This window comes from Gracilinanus agilis, chromosome 1 (genome assembly GCF_016433145.1).
Source record: "Gracilinanus agilis isolate LMUSP501 chromosome 1, AgileGrace, whole genome shotgun sequence".
Taxonomy (NCBI): Eukaryota; Metazoa; Chordata; class Mammalia; order Didelphimorphia; family Didelphidae; genus Gracilinanus; species Gracilinanus agilis.
Window position 1 is genome coordinate 541,259,910 of NC_058130.1, and position 17,750 is coordinate 541,277,659.

General features: G+C 43.8%; 1 protein-coding gene across 1 annotated transcript in view; it reads right to left on the reverse strand.

Annotated features, from left to right (window-relative positions):
- Positions 1 to 777: 777 nt before the first annotated feature.
- CABLES1 (Cdk5 and Abl enzyme substrate 1) overlaps positions 778 to 17,750 on the reverse strand; it is a 28,884-nt gene continuing 11,911 nt past the window's right edge. Inside the window, exons 4-6 of the mRNA XM_044666594.1 lie at positions 11,145 to 11,251; positions 7,234 to 7,441; positions 778 to 4,877 (exon numbers count right to left, since the gene is read on the reverse strand). Of these exons, the coding sequence (XP_044522529.1) occupies positions 4,737 to 4,877; positions 7,234 to 7,441; positions 11,145 to 11,251 (456 nt within the window). The 3' untranslated portion in view covers positions 778 to 4,736. The remainder of the gene's footprint in view (positions 4,878 to 7,233; positions 7,442 to 11,144; positions 11,252 to 17,750) is intronic.

Here is a 17,750-nt window from a genome sequence, read left to right on the forward strand (position 1 = left end):
TATATATATATATATATAAGATTTTTCCCTATGAAAGCTCTTCTGTGGCACTCCCAAGAGATGCATTTTCTGGGGCTTCCTCTAACATTTTCTTTTGAAAGTGTTCCTATGGCTGCCCTTAAAGTCAGCTGGGTGGCATAAAGCACTAGACTTGGAGCTAGGAGAGTCCGAGTTCAAATCCTGCTTCAAATACTCATCACTTCTGTTCCCCTGCTTAAGTTTTCCCCCCACTCCATCTCAGTTTCTCCATGTGTAAATGGCAATAATAACACTTTTCAGGGTCGCTGTGAAGATCAAATGAGACTGATACATAAAAAGTGCTTTGGGGGCAGCTAGGTAGCTCAGTGGGGTGAGAGTCAGGCCTAGAGATGGGAGGTCCTAGGTTCAAACCCGGCCTCAGCCACTTCCCAGCTGTGTGACCCTGGGCAAGTCACTTGACCCCCATTGCCCACCCTTACCACTCTTCCACCTATGAGACAATACACTGAAGTACAAGGGTTTAAAAAAAAAAAAAGGAAAAAAAGTGCTTTGCATGCCTGAATGTGCTATGACACAGATTAAAAGTTAGCATTTAAATAGTGCTGTAACATTTGCAAAGCATTTGACAAATAGCTTCTCATTTTAACCTTGCCACAACCCTGGAAGATCACGTTATTCTTCCCCTTTTACAGATGAGGAAACGGAGACAGACAGAGGTTCAATGACTTGCCTAGGGTCCTATGGCTGTTACGTGTGTGAGAAGACTGAGGGGTCTCCTGCCCTACTGGCCAGTGGCAAAAGAAAAGTGGAAATGGCCCCTCAAAGCCAGTGTTAACTGAAGAACTTTTTGCGCATCAAACTGTAACCATTTCAGAGAAAGAGAAAAGAATTCAGTCACAACAGAGAACTCAGTCACAATCAATGTTTAGTACTGAACAATTTTATTTATTGTTACAAGAGGGAAAGCAGCTTCAGCCTCCCTCCCTCCCACCCTGCAAAGCCAAAACGTGGTAAGGTACAGCTTATGGTACACAGCAACGTTTCCCAATCCGGCGCCTGCCCCTAGACTGTCTTGTGGGGAATGAAACAAAAACCAGGGTCTATTTACTCTCTGACCATAAAAGGCCAAGGAAAACAATCATCTCTTCCATTTGGGAATTGGTTTCCTGTTGCTTTTAGCATAGGATGTCACGGGATGGTGAGAGGAGGGAAGAGTGGCCCCAGCATCCCTGGACTGGCCTGGCCTTGTGCTCTGACAGTGAGGAGAACGCATGGGGGGACTCGCGGTCCCGGGATGCTGCGCAGAAGCCCGATGACAAAGGCCAGGGATAATGCCGCCCAACCGTAAGGTGAGAATGTCAAAGACGGGACCGTCCCGATCCGTGTCCCCGGCTACCCAAGCCCTGAAAGTGGCAGCTCCCTCACGTGTCTGTATGGCTTAGCTTCCTATGTGAATGGGAATTTTCCCATAAGCCAACAAGTCACTTCGTTATTTGGGCCATGAATAAAGTTGCTTCTTGACTCTGAGCTGAGGGTTCTCTACGGGATCATTTTGGTCACTTGGGGATAGAACCAACCCTGCAGCAGGATGGCAGCTAGGTCCATCCCTGGAGGATAAGGCAAAGGCTGGAACCAATTTCATTGTAAGTCTCTCAACAGAGATATTTTTAGATGGGCAAACCCAGGCTAAAATCTATACCTGGGACAGCTTGGGGGTGCGTGAAAGCTTTGTCTTAATAGTGTAACTTGCGGTGTGGATGGGTGACTTTTCATCTGTGTATGAGCCTCAAGTCTTTTTTTAGCACCCGCTAGAAGACACAAGTCTTCCTCTCCTCTCCTCTCTTCTTTCTCACCTACCTGGCTTCCTTCCTGAGAGAAACCACTTTCCTGCAGCCCATCTCCCCCAAATCCCAGCCATTTGCCTCAGGGTGGCTCTGGCAGCAACTTCTATTCTTTATCTCCTCCCCCTTCCATCCCATAAGACTCCTCTCCAAGATGATCTATAAAAGTAGTGATAGGCTTTCATTATATTGAGGTTCTCTTATTAAAAAGGTTTTTCTTTCCCAGCCCAATTCCCTCCTTCCCCTGCTTAAAAAAAAAATCATCCACCAATTGAAATGAAACCAAATGATAAGGCAGAATATACTAAAGACTTCTGATATCCAATTATTCTTTAAAAGAGACCCGATTTTTCTCCATCCTTCAAGTGCCAAAAAGCAAATAAACCGTGCAAATGTTCCATAGATTAGTAGGTTGTTAAAGAGAAAGAGTGCAGGCCTCGGTTAATGAGGGGTTGGACCGGCTTTCCCAGTCGGGCTTGGGTGGTTGGGTTTACACCACTGTTCTGTCTGCCTGTCAAGCTGAGGAGCTGGGAAGAGAATGAATGCAGGGTGACCTCTGAGACATTTTGAGGTGGCAGGGCCCTCCCTACTTAGGAGGGAAACAGCTCACCCTGCCCCGGGCTACTTCCAAGAGCAAGACATTCAGGAGGGAGGCGGAGAGATGGCCCAACTCAGATTGTCATCCCAGAAGGATAGATTGTTTTGGCCTCCAAGCTTAACACCAGAAATTTTGAGGCAAGGGTCTTTTTACTGACAGACATGTTCAATGCCTTCTCTTTGGGCCAGGATAACTAGGTTAGAAAGTCTATACTCCAGGAACCACAGGATGATGATTCTTGAGACATTCTGTGCCCTTAAACTAGACAGGATCAACTCAGCTCAACAAAGATCTGATGGTCAGATGGGAGTATCTTCCTCCCTGCTTTGTCTGCCGGGCTTCCTGATGAGGACTCTTGTGAGAGGGAGAAAATGACCCAGCCTGGGGGAGCCAACAGGTGCCCACCATTTGCCTCTCCGCCACATCTGTGGTGGCTCTGAGACTCCTATGTTTTCAGTCTCTAGCACATAAAAGTTCAGCGTGGATCCTGCTTCTCCTCACACACCCCACCGCCTCCCATTCTAGGTTCTCTGTCTCGCTTAACCAGAACCTAGATTGTCAAGGTCTTGGGCCCAAAGGCCAGATGAATCTGCAGCGCACTGGGAAGAGGTGTGGGTCAGACATAGGTGCATCTAGACACCCCTACAGATCGTAATCAATATTTTATGATTCTTTCCTTACATGCCCCTGGAAAGCGTTCTTTAATCCTCCGGCACCCACAGGCTGCCCTGGGATGTAGGAGAGAACGGCCATGGACCTCTGGTTCATTCCCCCAAGCTCTTCGGGACAAGCTGCCTTTGTGGCTGGAATGGAACTGTGAAAATTCAGCCTGAAAAAGAACTCCTGGATGACGTGGTAATAAATTAAAAAACAAAAATCAAAAAACCCCAAAGCAAATGCCTACTTCCACCAACTCAGTCTTAAGCTTCCTCCTTTAGTTGGTCTGGGCTCTCAAAGCTCCGAGACAGCCTTTACACGAGTTTACTCGTCTGTCCTCTGCATCCGTGTAAAACAGTTTCACAGAGAGCACAGCCAGTGTGCTCGGGAAGCACTCTAACATAGAGCACAGAAATACAACGCGACAGGGCGCCAGTCTGACCATCTCCCGGGTGGGAGGCGTTCAGGGCTGGAACCTCCATAGGCAATGGGGGAACGCAGGACTTCAGAAAGAGATCGGGGAAAGCCCCAATCGCTGCTGGCTAGTTTAGCTTTCCAGCAAACAGTGCTGAAGGCGGCGGCGTGGCACTAGCTTAACCGTTTGCCTCAGTTTCCTCACCTGCAAAATGAATCGGAGAAAGAAACGGCAAGCCGCTTCAGTATCTTTGCCAGGAAAACTCCCAATGGGGGTCCCTAAAGCAGAACGTGTCTGAAAAATGACCGGACGACAAAGATACGTTACTAGAGCAGATGGTTTGCTGCTGACTTGTCTCTTATGGTCAAAGAAGCCAAAAGCGCCATCTTGGAAAAGGCAAAAAAAAGCGCCTGGATGGGAAACTGAACCGTTACGGGCAATCTATCTTGTGTTCGCTTATCCCAAATGGTTACGTTTTCAAGAAATCCTCAGAGAAAGTCAGGCAGGTCACCCGCTCGCCTCTCTGTAAACTATTAGAATGTTCGGAGAGCAGGAATGTAGCGTCCAAACACACACGCACAGAGACAGAAACACACACATCCATGTGCATGGGAGCTCGCCCACTGGACGTCGGCTTCCGGGACCCCCCTCCCCTCCCCGGGAAAAGTGCACTTCCAAGAGCAGATACAAAAATAGATTGGCACACTCTTTTTGACACAGTGAAGGTATCTTTTAAAAGCTTTTCCCCCACGTCTAGAAGTCCTCTTTCTCGTTCCCTTCCACCGCCCCCTCCCTACGCTGGGACAGTCCCCCAAGGGAGGCAGTAAAGGAGAGAAGGTCCGGGACCAGGGTTGCAAGATGGACAGATGACCAGAAAGGAAGACTGGAATGGAGATGGCAAAAGATACTTGTGTTTCAATAGCTGAGATGGGCAACAGAATACTCCTCGCTTGGTCCCTGAAAGCCCATTTTCCCCCAGGGACGACTGCAGCTTGCCTCCATCGTCTCCACCACGGTCCTCCCAGCTTTGCTCCAGCTAGTCCGGAGCTACAGTGAGTTCGTGGAGGCTGAACATGACAGAAGAGTCCCTGAATTGTCTGTGTGTACGGGACAGAAGAAAACGATGACGGATGAAAAAACAATTTGGTATATTTGGAGTTCTGTGTTTGCATTTCTAGTTGTGAAGGCTGCCCCGCAGACCTGAAAGGAAGCAGTCTTTTCCCCTGCCCCAGGAGGCTAGCCTGTGCTAGGAATTCTGGATCAGCCGTCTGTAGTGGGGCATGACTTCGTGCTCGGGTAGATGGAGAGCAAATTCCAAGGCCACTAAGACTGGGAATTCAAAGGCAATCAGCTCTCGTCGGTTCAGCCGGAACTTTTCTTCCAGTTTCTGAAACAGGATGAGAGAAAACAAAAAAACAAAACATGTTAGCCTTGGGGTTAGCATCCTACATTTCTCTGTTGCCCTTCCTTCATTTCAGCCATGTCCATCCCCTCATCACCCCATTTGGGATTTTCTTGGTAAAGATCCTAGAGTGGTTTGACATTTCCTTCTGAGGCAAACAGGATGAAGTGACTTGACCAGTGTTACACAGTTAATGTCTGTTTTTTGTTTATTTTTTTTAAAGGTTTAATCAGCATTATTAACATTTTCTTCATCCCTTTCTTAAGACCGGACAATGGACAAAACAATAAATCAAGTCCTGGCTTGTAAAGTTTGCTGACTTCTGAGGTGTAAATGCTAACCCTGAAAATTTAACAATCTGCTGAAGAAACTGAGGCAAATAAGGTTAAATGACTTGAACGGGGCCACTGAGCTCAGGTCTTCCTGATGCTAACGTGCCCCCTAGCTGGCCAGGTTTCTCCAAGTATGAAATTTAAGTCATCAGAGGTTACGAACTATGAATTTTCTTTAAGCAAGGAACTGTATTATTCAAAGAGGGGATTTTATGTACGTTTAGGGCATCGTTTCTACCTTTAGGGAGCTTACAGTTCAGGAAAGAAGTTGAGCCTAACATATAAGGAACAATGGGGCAGTTGGGTGGCTCAGCAGTCTAAATCTGGCCCCAGACACTTCCTAGCTGTGTGACCCTGGGCAAGTCACTTCACCCTCTTTGCCTCAGTTTCCTCATCTGCAAGATGAGCTGGAGAAGGAAATGGCAAACAGCTCCAGTAACTTTGCCAAGAAAACCCCAAATGGGGTTGCAGAGAATCAGACACAACTGAACTGACTCAACAACAACATATTAGAAAACAGTACTATGATCATTACTTACATTTCATCAGATTAGAATCACAAATTTAAAGCTAGCATGGGCCATTTAGTGATCATTTAGTCCAACTCCAACTTGCCCATGTGATAGCGGCTGAAATGTCCCACAAAGCTTGCTCCACGGCAATAAACAACCCAAAGAACATGGAAGTAGTAACTCCTTGCTGAGTATTGGGGCCACCTTTCAGGTAAGACTCGGGAGGCGCTTAGATAGACAATTATGAGAAAACGCCTCACAGCCATCTTTAGACATATCCTAGGTCCTTGGGTGGGGGTCTCCGGACAGAAAATACAGTTTCTCAGACATACAGGACCAGGTTCAAATAATGCTCCATTCCCTCAGTCACTGCCTTCCTTAGAGTCTGGCAAAAAAGAGCAAAACTTGACCTACAGTTGTCCCAGGGGGTGATACCTATCATGAGCCTCCCATTTACACTGCAGTCTGCTCCTCTGCAGTGGGCAAACAGGGTGGACCATGGGTAAAGTCACCAGACCAAAGGGGACCATAGCTAAAGGGACGGCTGTTCCTTGGAGACGCAGGGCGAGAACTGCCCAAACAAATGACCCTTTCCTTACTAACTAAGCAAGATAAAAATCATTCCTGAAAACCCCTGAGAGCTTTCCCACTGCCAGCCCTTTCCATCACCAAGCCATTTTCCCATCTTCCTCCCTCTCACCACAAATCTTGTGCCCTCACCATGGAGACTGCCCAAGCCAATCATTCTTTAGACAAGACCCCAATCTCACCTCCCCATCATAAGGATAGATAGTATGGAATAGAGGCAGAATTCAAACCCAGGTCCTCGATTCCCATTTTCTGCTGTATCACATTGCCTCTGAACATGAGTTAATACAAATGGTTTAGGGGGGCAATTACCTGATGGGCTTCAGAGGAGATCTCTATTTCGTTTGCTTCCTTTATGAGGGTAATCCTTGAACCCTAAACCTTTCCCCAATGATGGGCAATCAGTCATGCAGGAAAACCACCAAGTTCTCTTGGTCACTTGCTGACAACCACTGTTTGGACCACATTCTTCTTCATAAGCCCCTGTTGGGCCTGGCAGGCTCCCTGTTCTGGGGACCACAGCTTCTAGCATGGTTTTACCCCACAAATCTTATGGCAAGAGTAAAGGCTGGATTTTTTTCTTTACTCCTGACTAACTTCTCCCAATTGTTTTTCCTCATCTTCTCAGTGACAGGTGACAGGATCAGCAACTCCTTGAAGGCAGAGACTGTTTATTTCTGTCTCCTATCACCCTAGCTTATCTGGAAATGTAGATTCTAAACAAATGCTAGTCATTGCAGAGAGAAAAAAAAAGCTTCCTGACCTATTAATTCCAGAGGCCAGGCAACCTATTGGACAGGTTGCTCTGATTTCTACACATCTCTAAGATGATTTTGTAAACCTTGGGACAGATGTTCACCAAACTGAAAACAGGCCCTGCACCAGCCAGGGTCTCCCCAGTCTACTTACGTCAATTAAGTGCTTGACTTCATGTTTTTTGAGGTCACTTCCAATTTTGGCAGCTAGCAGCACACACGCCCCAGCACAAAGCTTCCGGTTCTGTTTGTTTAGCTTCCCCTTGAGGGCCAGCTTCTCAAAGTAGACAAAGGCCATTGCCACGGTAGGTTCCTCGAAGCCACACTCTTCCAGAGCAAGTTTCCTCATCTCTCGCTTCAGACTAGAGAAAGAAAGGAAAGAGGGAACATGATTTGTCAGCAGCCTAGAACTTGAGTAAATGGCAGAGGAAAGACAAGTAAACCCTGATTTCTTTTCTTTTATTCCTTCCTTTTTTCTGTTCTTCCTTCTTTCCTTCCTCTCTTCTTCTTCTTTCTTTCTTTCCTTCTTTTTCTTTCTTCTTTTCTTTCATTCTTTCCTTCTCTTTTTTCTTTCTCTTTCTTTCCTCCTTCCTTCCTTTTCTTTCTCTCACCTGTCTTAGAATCATTACTGTGTATTATTATAAGGGAGAAGAGTGGTAAAGGCTATGCAATGGAAGTCCAGTGATTTGCCCCAGGGTCAGGAAGCACCAGGTCTGAGGCCAGATTTGAACCCAGGACTTCCTGCCTCCAGGCTTGGCTCTCAATCCATTGAGTCGCTTGGCTGACCCCCAAATCCTGATTTCTGAAAGCTGTCCTCAGCTTCTCTCCAAAGACACCATGTAGTAGAGGACAACTTTGAGAATTCTTCGCCTGCTGAGCAAAGAATGCATTCCTAAAATGGATATAACCACTCTTCTACTGGACCCCTTATGCACTGTTGTGAGTGTAATAGGTCTAAATCTGGAAGGGACCTTAGAGGCCATTTCATTCACCTCTTTCTTACATGGGAGAAAATCAAGACCTGGAGGTTACTTAAGGTCACACAGGTAGTGGTAGGTGCCAGGGGGTGGGTTGGAACCCAGGTCTTCTGATTCCAAAGCTAGGATTCTTTCCCACTACTCAAGGATATATGTTATATGCTCTCTCTACCCTAAAGTACTAGCTGAATATCAGCTATCAATAGTATTTTTGTTATGATTGAATGTTTATTGAGAGATACAAATATATAAAATCAGGGCACAGACATGACTTATAAATGAAGCAGATTTAACTTCATTAAGAGGAACCAGTTCAAATTCTCAAAACTACTTTTCCTCAAGGACATTAACAATTCAAAACTGATTAATTTTGTGCAATTAAAGCATGTTTTTTTTTTAAAGACTTGTGTACTTGCGTAGGCTCACGGATATTAAAATCTAGCACATTTAGCTATTACTTGAAGTAAAAATACAGACAAAATACTATTATGGCAACAACCATTGATGACAGAGAAGAATCCTCTGTTGGGGTCAGCTAGGTGGGTCAGTGGATAGAGAGCCAGGTCTAGAGATAGGAGATTCTGGGTTCAAATCTGGTCTCAGACACTTCCTAGTTATATGACCTTGGGCAAGTCACTTAAGCCCCATTGCCTAGCCCTTACCCTTCTCCTACCTTGGAACCAATACATAGTATTGATTTTAAGACAGAAGGTAAGGGTTTTAAAAAAATCCTCTGTAACAACCAAATGCATAATCAAATCTTGCAACAACTCAAGTATTACACTGACTAGCTGCCTTCTTGTTTTAAGTATTACTTTATTATTATAGTATTAATATTATTATTATTAACAGTGTAATTAATCAGGCTGATACAAATGCATTCTTTTATCTGTTATTGAAATGAAGAGAGGTAGCTTGAGAGAGTGCCCAGAGGGCTGGGTTCTTCCCTAAAAAGAAATGGACAGGAATTCTACCTCTGATGCTTAAGGGTTACATGACTCTGGGTAAGTCACTTCATGGCATTGCCTAGAACTTACACATTAGGTTCTACCTAGATTTAGCTTTCCAGGTAGAGGGAGTTTTCCTTTGAATATTCTGGCTGACACTTAACACTTCAAGAATCCCAGATTTAATAGACATGAATACTTCCTTTCTCCAGCAGTATAATTCCAGTTTTCAACCTATTGGTAGACGGCCTGAGAGAACTGTTATGGCCAAAAAAAAATTACCTTGTGTTCAACCTGTTGAGGAATCTCTCTGACTTTAGTTAGTTGGTCCTAGAACAAGGCACTCATGTCTTTTGTTGAATCTGTTTTAGAGTCCTTTCAGAGGGGCAGGGCTCACTGGACCATGGACTCAATGGGCACAACTGTCAGAAACTTCCAGTTCTCCTCTGTTCTTTGACAGGAGGAAATGCTAAAGTGACAGGTTGAAAATAGACACATTTCCTCTTCTTGCTTAAAATATGGAAATGGGAAATGATGTGACTTTTAAATGTCCCCAAGACGCAATAGCCCAATGCCATTGCATCATGTATGAAAAGGAAAACAGATCGGGGCAAGAGGCAGGACAGGGATAATGAGCCAGGGAGTACAGTGAACTTCCAACTCAGACCTAACAATGGCAGACGCTTTGGAAACAAGGAAGGAACTAGATCAAAGTGAAGAGGGAAAAGAAAGCATTGGAGAAGCCAGAAACCTTTAAACTAAACCAAGCCAGAAAATAAACCCAAGAGGAAGTTTTGTCCAATGGCTATCTGAGTTATTAGCCAGAGCTAAGACGTTATCATTCTAAAAATGAATCTTTTGTATTTATAAAAATTCTTTGGTCCAAGTAGAAGGTATTAATGTTTGTTTTGGCTTACCTTTATGATTTAGGTAGAGATGCCAGAATTAAACCTGTGCTGGATTAATTATCAGAGTAGAATGCAAGCACATGATGACTTTCAAATCACATGGGGAAGGGTGGGGGTGGAGAGCAGCTAAGTGGCTGAGTGGATTGAGAGCCAGGCCTACAGACAGGAAATCCTGGGTTCAAATCTGGCCTCAGACATGTCCTAACTGTGTGATCTTGGACAAGCCATTGAATCCCCATTGCCTAAACCTTACTGCTCTTCTGCTTTGATTTTTTAAAAAATATTTCTATTATAACAAATTTTCACGTAATTTTTCTGTAGTTATCCATGTTACTCTTTTGCTTTGGAACCAATGACACAGGATGGATTCTAAAATGGAAGGCAGGGGTTTTTAAAAGCAAAAAAAATCACAAAGGAGAACAAAATGATGATCCATTCCAGAAATCCAGATGTATACACATACAATAAAAATCAGTTTGTTCTATGTGCATGTGTGTGTGAATATGCACCATGATAAATTGCAAAACCAAAACAAAAAAAACACAAAAGAAAATTAATAAAAAATATTGGTGTTGCTAAGATTTAGGCTCAGCTCCTTTAGCTGATTTAGATGACTATACTGTGGGACCAAATGATTTCATGAAAATTAACCTCTAAAACATGGCTACATATATGAAGTGACCAAATTATGGCGGACTTGGTGTCTGTATAGTTCCATTTTTTTATCTTTTTACTTCCACCTTTGGATCATCCCACCTGGTACATACTGGCCACATGTCATTTTATTTTATTCTCTGGGCTCTAGGCCACTGCCCAAAACTTTAAATGTTGATGTGAATTACTAGAAGAAATTCTTCCTCTGGCATTATCCCTAACCGAGGAAATCATAGGTCCAGACTTTTTTTTTTGGGTCTATTTTTTCTAGAACTATCAACAGTTTTCTAGGTGGTGACATTTTATTGCCAATCCTTTACTTCCAATGCCATTTTTCTTGTGGCCAGATTGCTCCGGTATTATTGAGGAAAGCATAAAGCTCATTTTTTCCTTCCCTGCAAACTAATCTGTATAAGGTCTCTGAGACCAGAGCTACCACAGAATAACTCACTCCCTTAAATGACATTTTCCTAAATCCCTTCCCATAGAATAGGGAAAGTCATGAGCCCACCAAAGATCTGCCTGATTCTAGGGGCTATGTCACAGAAAGTGTAATACGGATGCCAGGCTCCATGGTACCTTCGTATTTTGCTGAGAGTTAATTTAATATGAGGAAACTTCTCCTTGAAGGTTTCATTCATGTCTTTCTTGAGATCTGAAGGCTTCACATAGTCAATGACTGTGGTCTGCAACAGAGCGGTGAACAAGGGTCACTTGACATTTGTGCAAACGGTAAATGACAAATATTCATTAAGTACCTACTATGTGCCAGGTCCTGGGATTGGGACCTTGCCCTCGAGCTTACCTTCTATCCAGGGGAAAATATCATAATAATGATGCAAATGTTGATGTGTTAATTAGGAAAAATTACATTCTAGCATGTAGTTAATTAGGAAAATTAGTTTAAAATGAGTTCATTAGGAAAACCAAATTTTAAAACATGCTAAATTGGTAAAATAATGGGGAAAACCAGGCGAGAGGCACAGCAAATGCTTTGCTCCAACAGGGGCCTAAGACAAGGGAGAACAATGTCCACCCAGGCAGCTGGAACACAGATTTTGGCCTTTAGGAGATCAAAGCACAATGTTTTCTAAATGCAGTCCAAGTGATTCTTAGGTAAATTCAGTGCTTAAAAAGCATGTCCTTCCCTTTGGGGCAGAATGTAATGGGCACGCGGGGTGCTTTCTTTCCTTCTGCCTTCTAAAAATGTGCCTTCTTTTATCTTTGGCAAAAAGGTTCTAGGTTAGACAGGATATGAGATTTTCATTTAGGAAACAGGCAATAAAACAAGGCCCATATCTGACTCGCTCCCCACAACTTGTTCCTGGTAGAGTGATGGCTCAGCTTGGCTGAAAGCCACAAGGCCATCTTGCTACTGATTCGCTGTAAATCTAAGTCTTCTGTTTCCTGAAATAAAAAGTGCTCTTCTTGAATAGCAAAATGAATGTGGAGCGCCTTTCTTGGGGGGCTGGACACAGCCCTGGCATTTCTACCTTGTGGCCCAGAAGGGCAGGGCTGAGAATCCTATGGCAGGGGCCAGATAATGCCGGGCTATTTCTTAGGAGTGGGATACATGATAGCGCCAAATAGCCTCCCTAGCAAAGCTCATCTTTTCTATTCTCTTCTGTTTTTTGGCTTTGGAAAAAAAAAAAAGACAGTTATGTCAGCGGAGCATTCTTTGGGGAAGGGAAGGGAATATAGCGCCTACTAGGTGCTGGGCATTCTTACAAATATTATCTCATTTGAGCCATATTGCAACCCAGAAAGGAAGGTACTATTATTATTCCCATTTTACAATTGTAAACAGAGGCAAACGGGACTTGAACACACACAGACAGTCTGTTTTAGAGGCTGGATTTGAACTTGAGTCTTCCTGATTCTGTGCCCAGGGCTCTATTCACAGAAAAGTTGAGGTGGCTAATCACTAGCTGATTCCTCTACTAAGAGGGGACAAAGGAGAAGCAATACAGTGTCAGGTAATGAACAGTGGATGAGGAGTTAGGAAGCTCTGGGTTCAAATCCCACCTTGGGCACTTACTCTCTGTGATCCTGGACAAATCTAAGGGACCTCAATTTCCTCCTCTGTAAAATGAGGAGATGGAACCTGATGATCCTAAGATTCCTTTCCGGTCTAAATCTAATGGCCTATTTCAAATCTGGCTTCAGACACTTCCTAGCTGGGTGACGCTGGGCAAGTCACTTAACCCCCACTGCCTAGCCCTTACTGCTCTTCTGTCTTGGAACCAATACTGAGTATTGATTCTAAGACAGAAGATGAGGGTTTAAACAAAAAAGAAAAGAACTCAAGGGGTGACAAGCTCCTTTCCTCCAGTTGACTGAGATCACTTAGCAAACAATAACCACCTGGGGAAAAAAAGACCAAAGCAGAAATATTCAGGGAGATGGTGAAAAGAATTCCTGGGACAACTTTTATTAGCTAACAAAATAATTCTATCTAAAACTGCCTCCCCTATTTCCAACCACCACGAGTCCCTACGAGACATCATTTTGGAAGGGAACAATTAGCAAAGAAGACCCCATCTCGACCCTCTCTTTCGAGATAAATTCTGGGGGGAAGAGGAGGGATACTTTATTTAAAATGGTGGCCTAAGCCATTGGGAGGACCCCTGGGAAAGCATAAGGGAAAAACTGGCTCAGAGAGGGCTGCCTCATAGTCGGCTGCAGAGCTCTGATTCAAACGAGCCCCTTAAAATCCAATTTCCTTTAAGTCCTGACTCCAAGTCCATTTTTATTGGAAACGTTGCCCAGTCCCTCTAAAATCCGAGTGCCTTTGTGCATTAGGAAAATGTGCTGTGAATTTTCCCTATTTGTTTGAAAATATATTTGCCTATTTTTGTTTTATCTCCCCCGTTAGATTCCAAGCTCCCTGAAGGGCAGGGGCTGCCATTTCCCTCTCTCTGTCTCCCCAACATGGCGTATAATGCCCGGCTTCATGTTTATTTCCCCACGGATTAAGCAAGTCTGAAGAAAGGAGGGTCCGGCCAAAGTCGCAGGACTACTTACAGGCTCACTGCTTAGACACCTTTGCAGTGCCCAGCCCGGATTTTTGCCCCCAGCCAGATAGTTAAGGAAACAGTTTGCTTTCTGACCTCCGGAATAACCCGTTTTCGGCTGTCCATAATTGCCTTCTGACTGGCAGCCCCTCAATGAAAAGAAATCCCTGGAGAAAGAGCGGCGGCTGGGCGGGGTGATGAATGGGGCCGGCTCAGGCTCCGACTCGGCCAAGGCAAGCTGGCCGGTTTTTGCAGAGGTGGCATTTCTGCTCGGGGGTGGGGGTGGGGGTGGGGTGAGAGGTCGCCTCCTAGCGCTCTCTAGCAGCTGGCTGGCTTCGGGGCCGCTGTGTGTACACAGCTGCATTCGGGGGGAAAAGGGGGAAGGTCAGTGGGGAAGAGGGGACCTTCCAAAGCAGAAAAGGCGCGGATAGACCCCGTTCCAAAAAGGGGAGCCCGAATTCGGCGCCCGGCGTATGCCTAGCCCTGTGTGTGTGTGCTTTCTGGGATGGGTGTGCATGGGTGGCATAGCCTGCTTGGATAAAAAGGAACACAACTTGTTTATTTTACAAGAGATTATACCACACCTATCACTGAGGCACTACAGCACCAAGAATTTCTTTAAAAACAAACACAATTCTTCATCACACCCAAAGAAACCAACCCCCACCAAAGTTGTACTGCATAGGGACAAGGCTTCTCCCTTCTTAAAGCCCAAAGGCGTGACTCTGACTTAGCTTGGGAGGCAGCCTGGTGGGATGGATTAGAGCCCTGGACTCGGAAGCTGAAGCAGGAAGACATAGATTCCAATATGGCCTTAGACACTGACTAGTTGGGTGCCTCTGGGCAAGTCCCATATCCCTTTTGGCCTCGGTTTCCCCATATGTAAAATGATCCAGAGAAGGAAATCTCAGACCGTTCCAGTATCTTTGCCAAGAAAACCCCAAATGGGGTCCCAAAGATGGGGGCCCGCCTGGACAATAAATTCTGTGACACTGGATGCAGTCTGCCCAGGGGCTGGACTTGATGATGTCAAAGGTCCTTTCTGGTTTTCAACTGAGGACCCTGTGAACTTCAAGAACTCTATGGAAGGGGCAGCTGGGTAGCTCAGTAGCTTGAGAGCCAGGCCTAGCGATGTTCAAATCTGACCCCAAACACTTCCCAGCTGTGTGACCCTGGGCAAGTTACTTGACTCCCATTGCCTAGCCCATACCATTCTTCTGCCTTGGAACCTATACACTGTGATATTGGAAATTTGGGGTTCCTTGAAATTCCTTGAACTTAATATTGAGATCCATGATATCAACTTCCTGTGGATGTTTAGAGGACTTGAAAACTACATTTCCCATGATTCCTCTTGTGTAATACAGGTAGGCAGGAAGTGTGATTATGTAGACAAAGGTATAAAGTCTCAGAACTTGATTGGGACTCTCTCTTTCCTAGGAAGCAGCCAAGGAGAAGGTATGGCAGGTATCTGAATTAGATCTTAGCAGGCACGTGGCTTTTTAAATTATCAATATGGATTACAATAAACCCTTGATATTTTACTATATACCCTTCTCTAATTTAATTTTATTTGTAACAACATAGTATTGATTCCAAGATGGAAGATAAGGGTTTTAAAAAAAAAAAACCCATATCATAAGCTGTACTAGTGTGGGGGAAATGGCAGTGGGATGGGGACTTCTAGGGAGGAAGCTACCTGTTCTTCCATCTCTGGTGGGTGTTACTAATGTCATAAGATTGGGTGAGTCAGGAAATCCTGGCAAGCAGCTGGTCAATATTTCTGTTTTGATACCATAATGTTGGCATGAAGAATACTCAAGATGCTTAGGGAGTCTCAGTAAAAAGAGCCCCCCCCCCCAATTCGCCTTCTCCCCTATTCTTTATTCTTTTAAACAAATCATCACCCATGCCAGCATCCTCTCTGAGTATTTGGTTATCTTTACACCCAATCTGGATGCAGCAGGCCACAGTTCTACCCCTCATGAGTTATCTTTAGTTTCTTTACCTTCTGAGGCTTAGTTTTCTCATCAGTCAAATGGGGATGAGAGGCAGCAGGGCATATTACACAGAAAGCCAACTCAGAGTTGCCAAGGCAAGAAAGTCCAAATTCAATATAAATGCGGATTCAAACTGGCACATGAGATTCAATTGTTAAATTTTCATTGTGAGCATTTATACCTCCAAAATTGGGAAATGCTACAAATCAAGGCCAGATTTCTTGATTTGTTGGTTGTCTAGACTGAAAAGATTAATGGGAGAGGGGCAGCGAGGTGGCTCAATGGACAGAATGTTAGCCCTAGACATGGGAGGTCCTGGATTCAAATCTGACCTCAGACACTTCCTTAGCTGTGTGATTCCTTTCAAGGCACTTAACCCTAATTGCCTAGCCTTTACTAATCTGCCTTGGAACTGATACTCTATTGTTTCTAAGACAGAAGGTAATGTTTTTTTAACCAAAACAGAAAAAAAAAAGTCATGGAGAAAATATCAATAACACTGTTACACATACATTTCTCACCTTAAAAAGCTGGTTGTTAAATATTTTCTTGTACATCCCTGGCTATTATCATGAATGAACTTCATCCTCTTCATTACCAGGGTCAGATTGATAGTCTAACCCAAAGATGTGTGCTATCAGACTGTGGACCAGGAGTTAGAAGACTTGGATTATGGACCAGCACATGTCACTAGCTGTGGATGTTGTTGTTGTTGCGTTATTTCAGTTATGTCTGACTCTTTGCAGCCCCTTTGAGGATTTTCTTGGCAAAGATCCTGAAGTAGTTTTCCATGTCCTTCTCCAGTTCATTTTACAGAAGAAGAAAGTGAGGCAAAGAGGATTGTGACTCACTCAGAGTCACTAATGGAGGTAGTGCCTGAGGCCAGATTTGAACCCAAGTAGATGAGTCTTCCTGCCTCCAGACCTGGTACTCTAGTCACTTCTCTACCTCATTGCCCAATCTTAGACAAATCACTTAATTTATTTTTTATTTTATTATATTATTATTATATATATCAAGGGTATCTCAAGCTGATTCAAACTGGCACATGAGATTTAATTGTTAAATTTTCATTGTGAGCATTTATACCTCCAAAATGGCATTATATAGATCATTTATACATATTTTCCTTATGTATTTTACATACTCTATTTATGTATTTTTAAATTTACATATAATTTTGAAATTTAAATTTAAAAATTAATTTATACATAATTTCCTTATGTATAAAAAGAAGAGCTTGGACCGGATGAGTCTGATGGTTTCTTCTAGCTTTAAAATTCAACAAAAATCTAGATATCACTTTGCTTCACCCGCAATTGTCCAATTTCCATCTAAATGGGAGGCTCCGTGAGGTGCTGAGAAAACAGATGTTGCATGCTAGCGAGGGTAATTAAGGGGAGCAGTAGCCCTTTACTAAATCTAGTTAGCAATGAACAGATGGACAGTTCAGTTGTTCTAAGCATTTAATCAATTTCCTTAAGAGGACGGTAAATCACTAGACTAAGTGGAAGAATGACTCATCTATTTTCTCTTGATTGCAGAGTATTTGGGGCTATCTGTGCCATGGATTCCAAATGCATAATTCTGGATTTAGTATGAATATGCATGTGCCCCTCTCCTCTTATTTCTTTTCTCCCAAAAGAGTGAATATTCGGTTTCCATCACTGAAATAATTTTGAGTCTGAGAAACAAAATTAAAGGAAGAGAAGGCTTCGTCATGTCATCTATAATTAGTGGGCATTTTGAACATGGGGCAGTTTAGTCTCTGATTTATGTCATAGAAAGACCAGGTTGTCTTTTTTTTTTTAATCCTTAACTTCCGTCTTAGAATCAATACTGTGTATTGGTACCAAGGTAGAAGAGTAGTAAAGGGTAGGCAACTGGGTGTTAAGTGACTTGCCCAGGGTCACACAGCTAGGAAGTATCTGGGGCCATATTTGAACTCAGGACCTCCAGTCTTTAGACTTGTCTCTCAATCCACTGAGACACCCAGCTGCCCCCAGAAAGACTATACTTTGAAGTAACCAAAGCTACAGCTCTCCTGTAGTGTCTTCATTCACTTAATTTCCTGGAATAAATGTGGAGCTGAGAGAGACGCCTTACATTTGTAACATCTGCACATACTTAAAAATGCATGCTGGCTAAAATATTTATGCCACAAACTATGG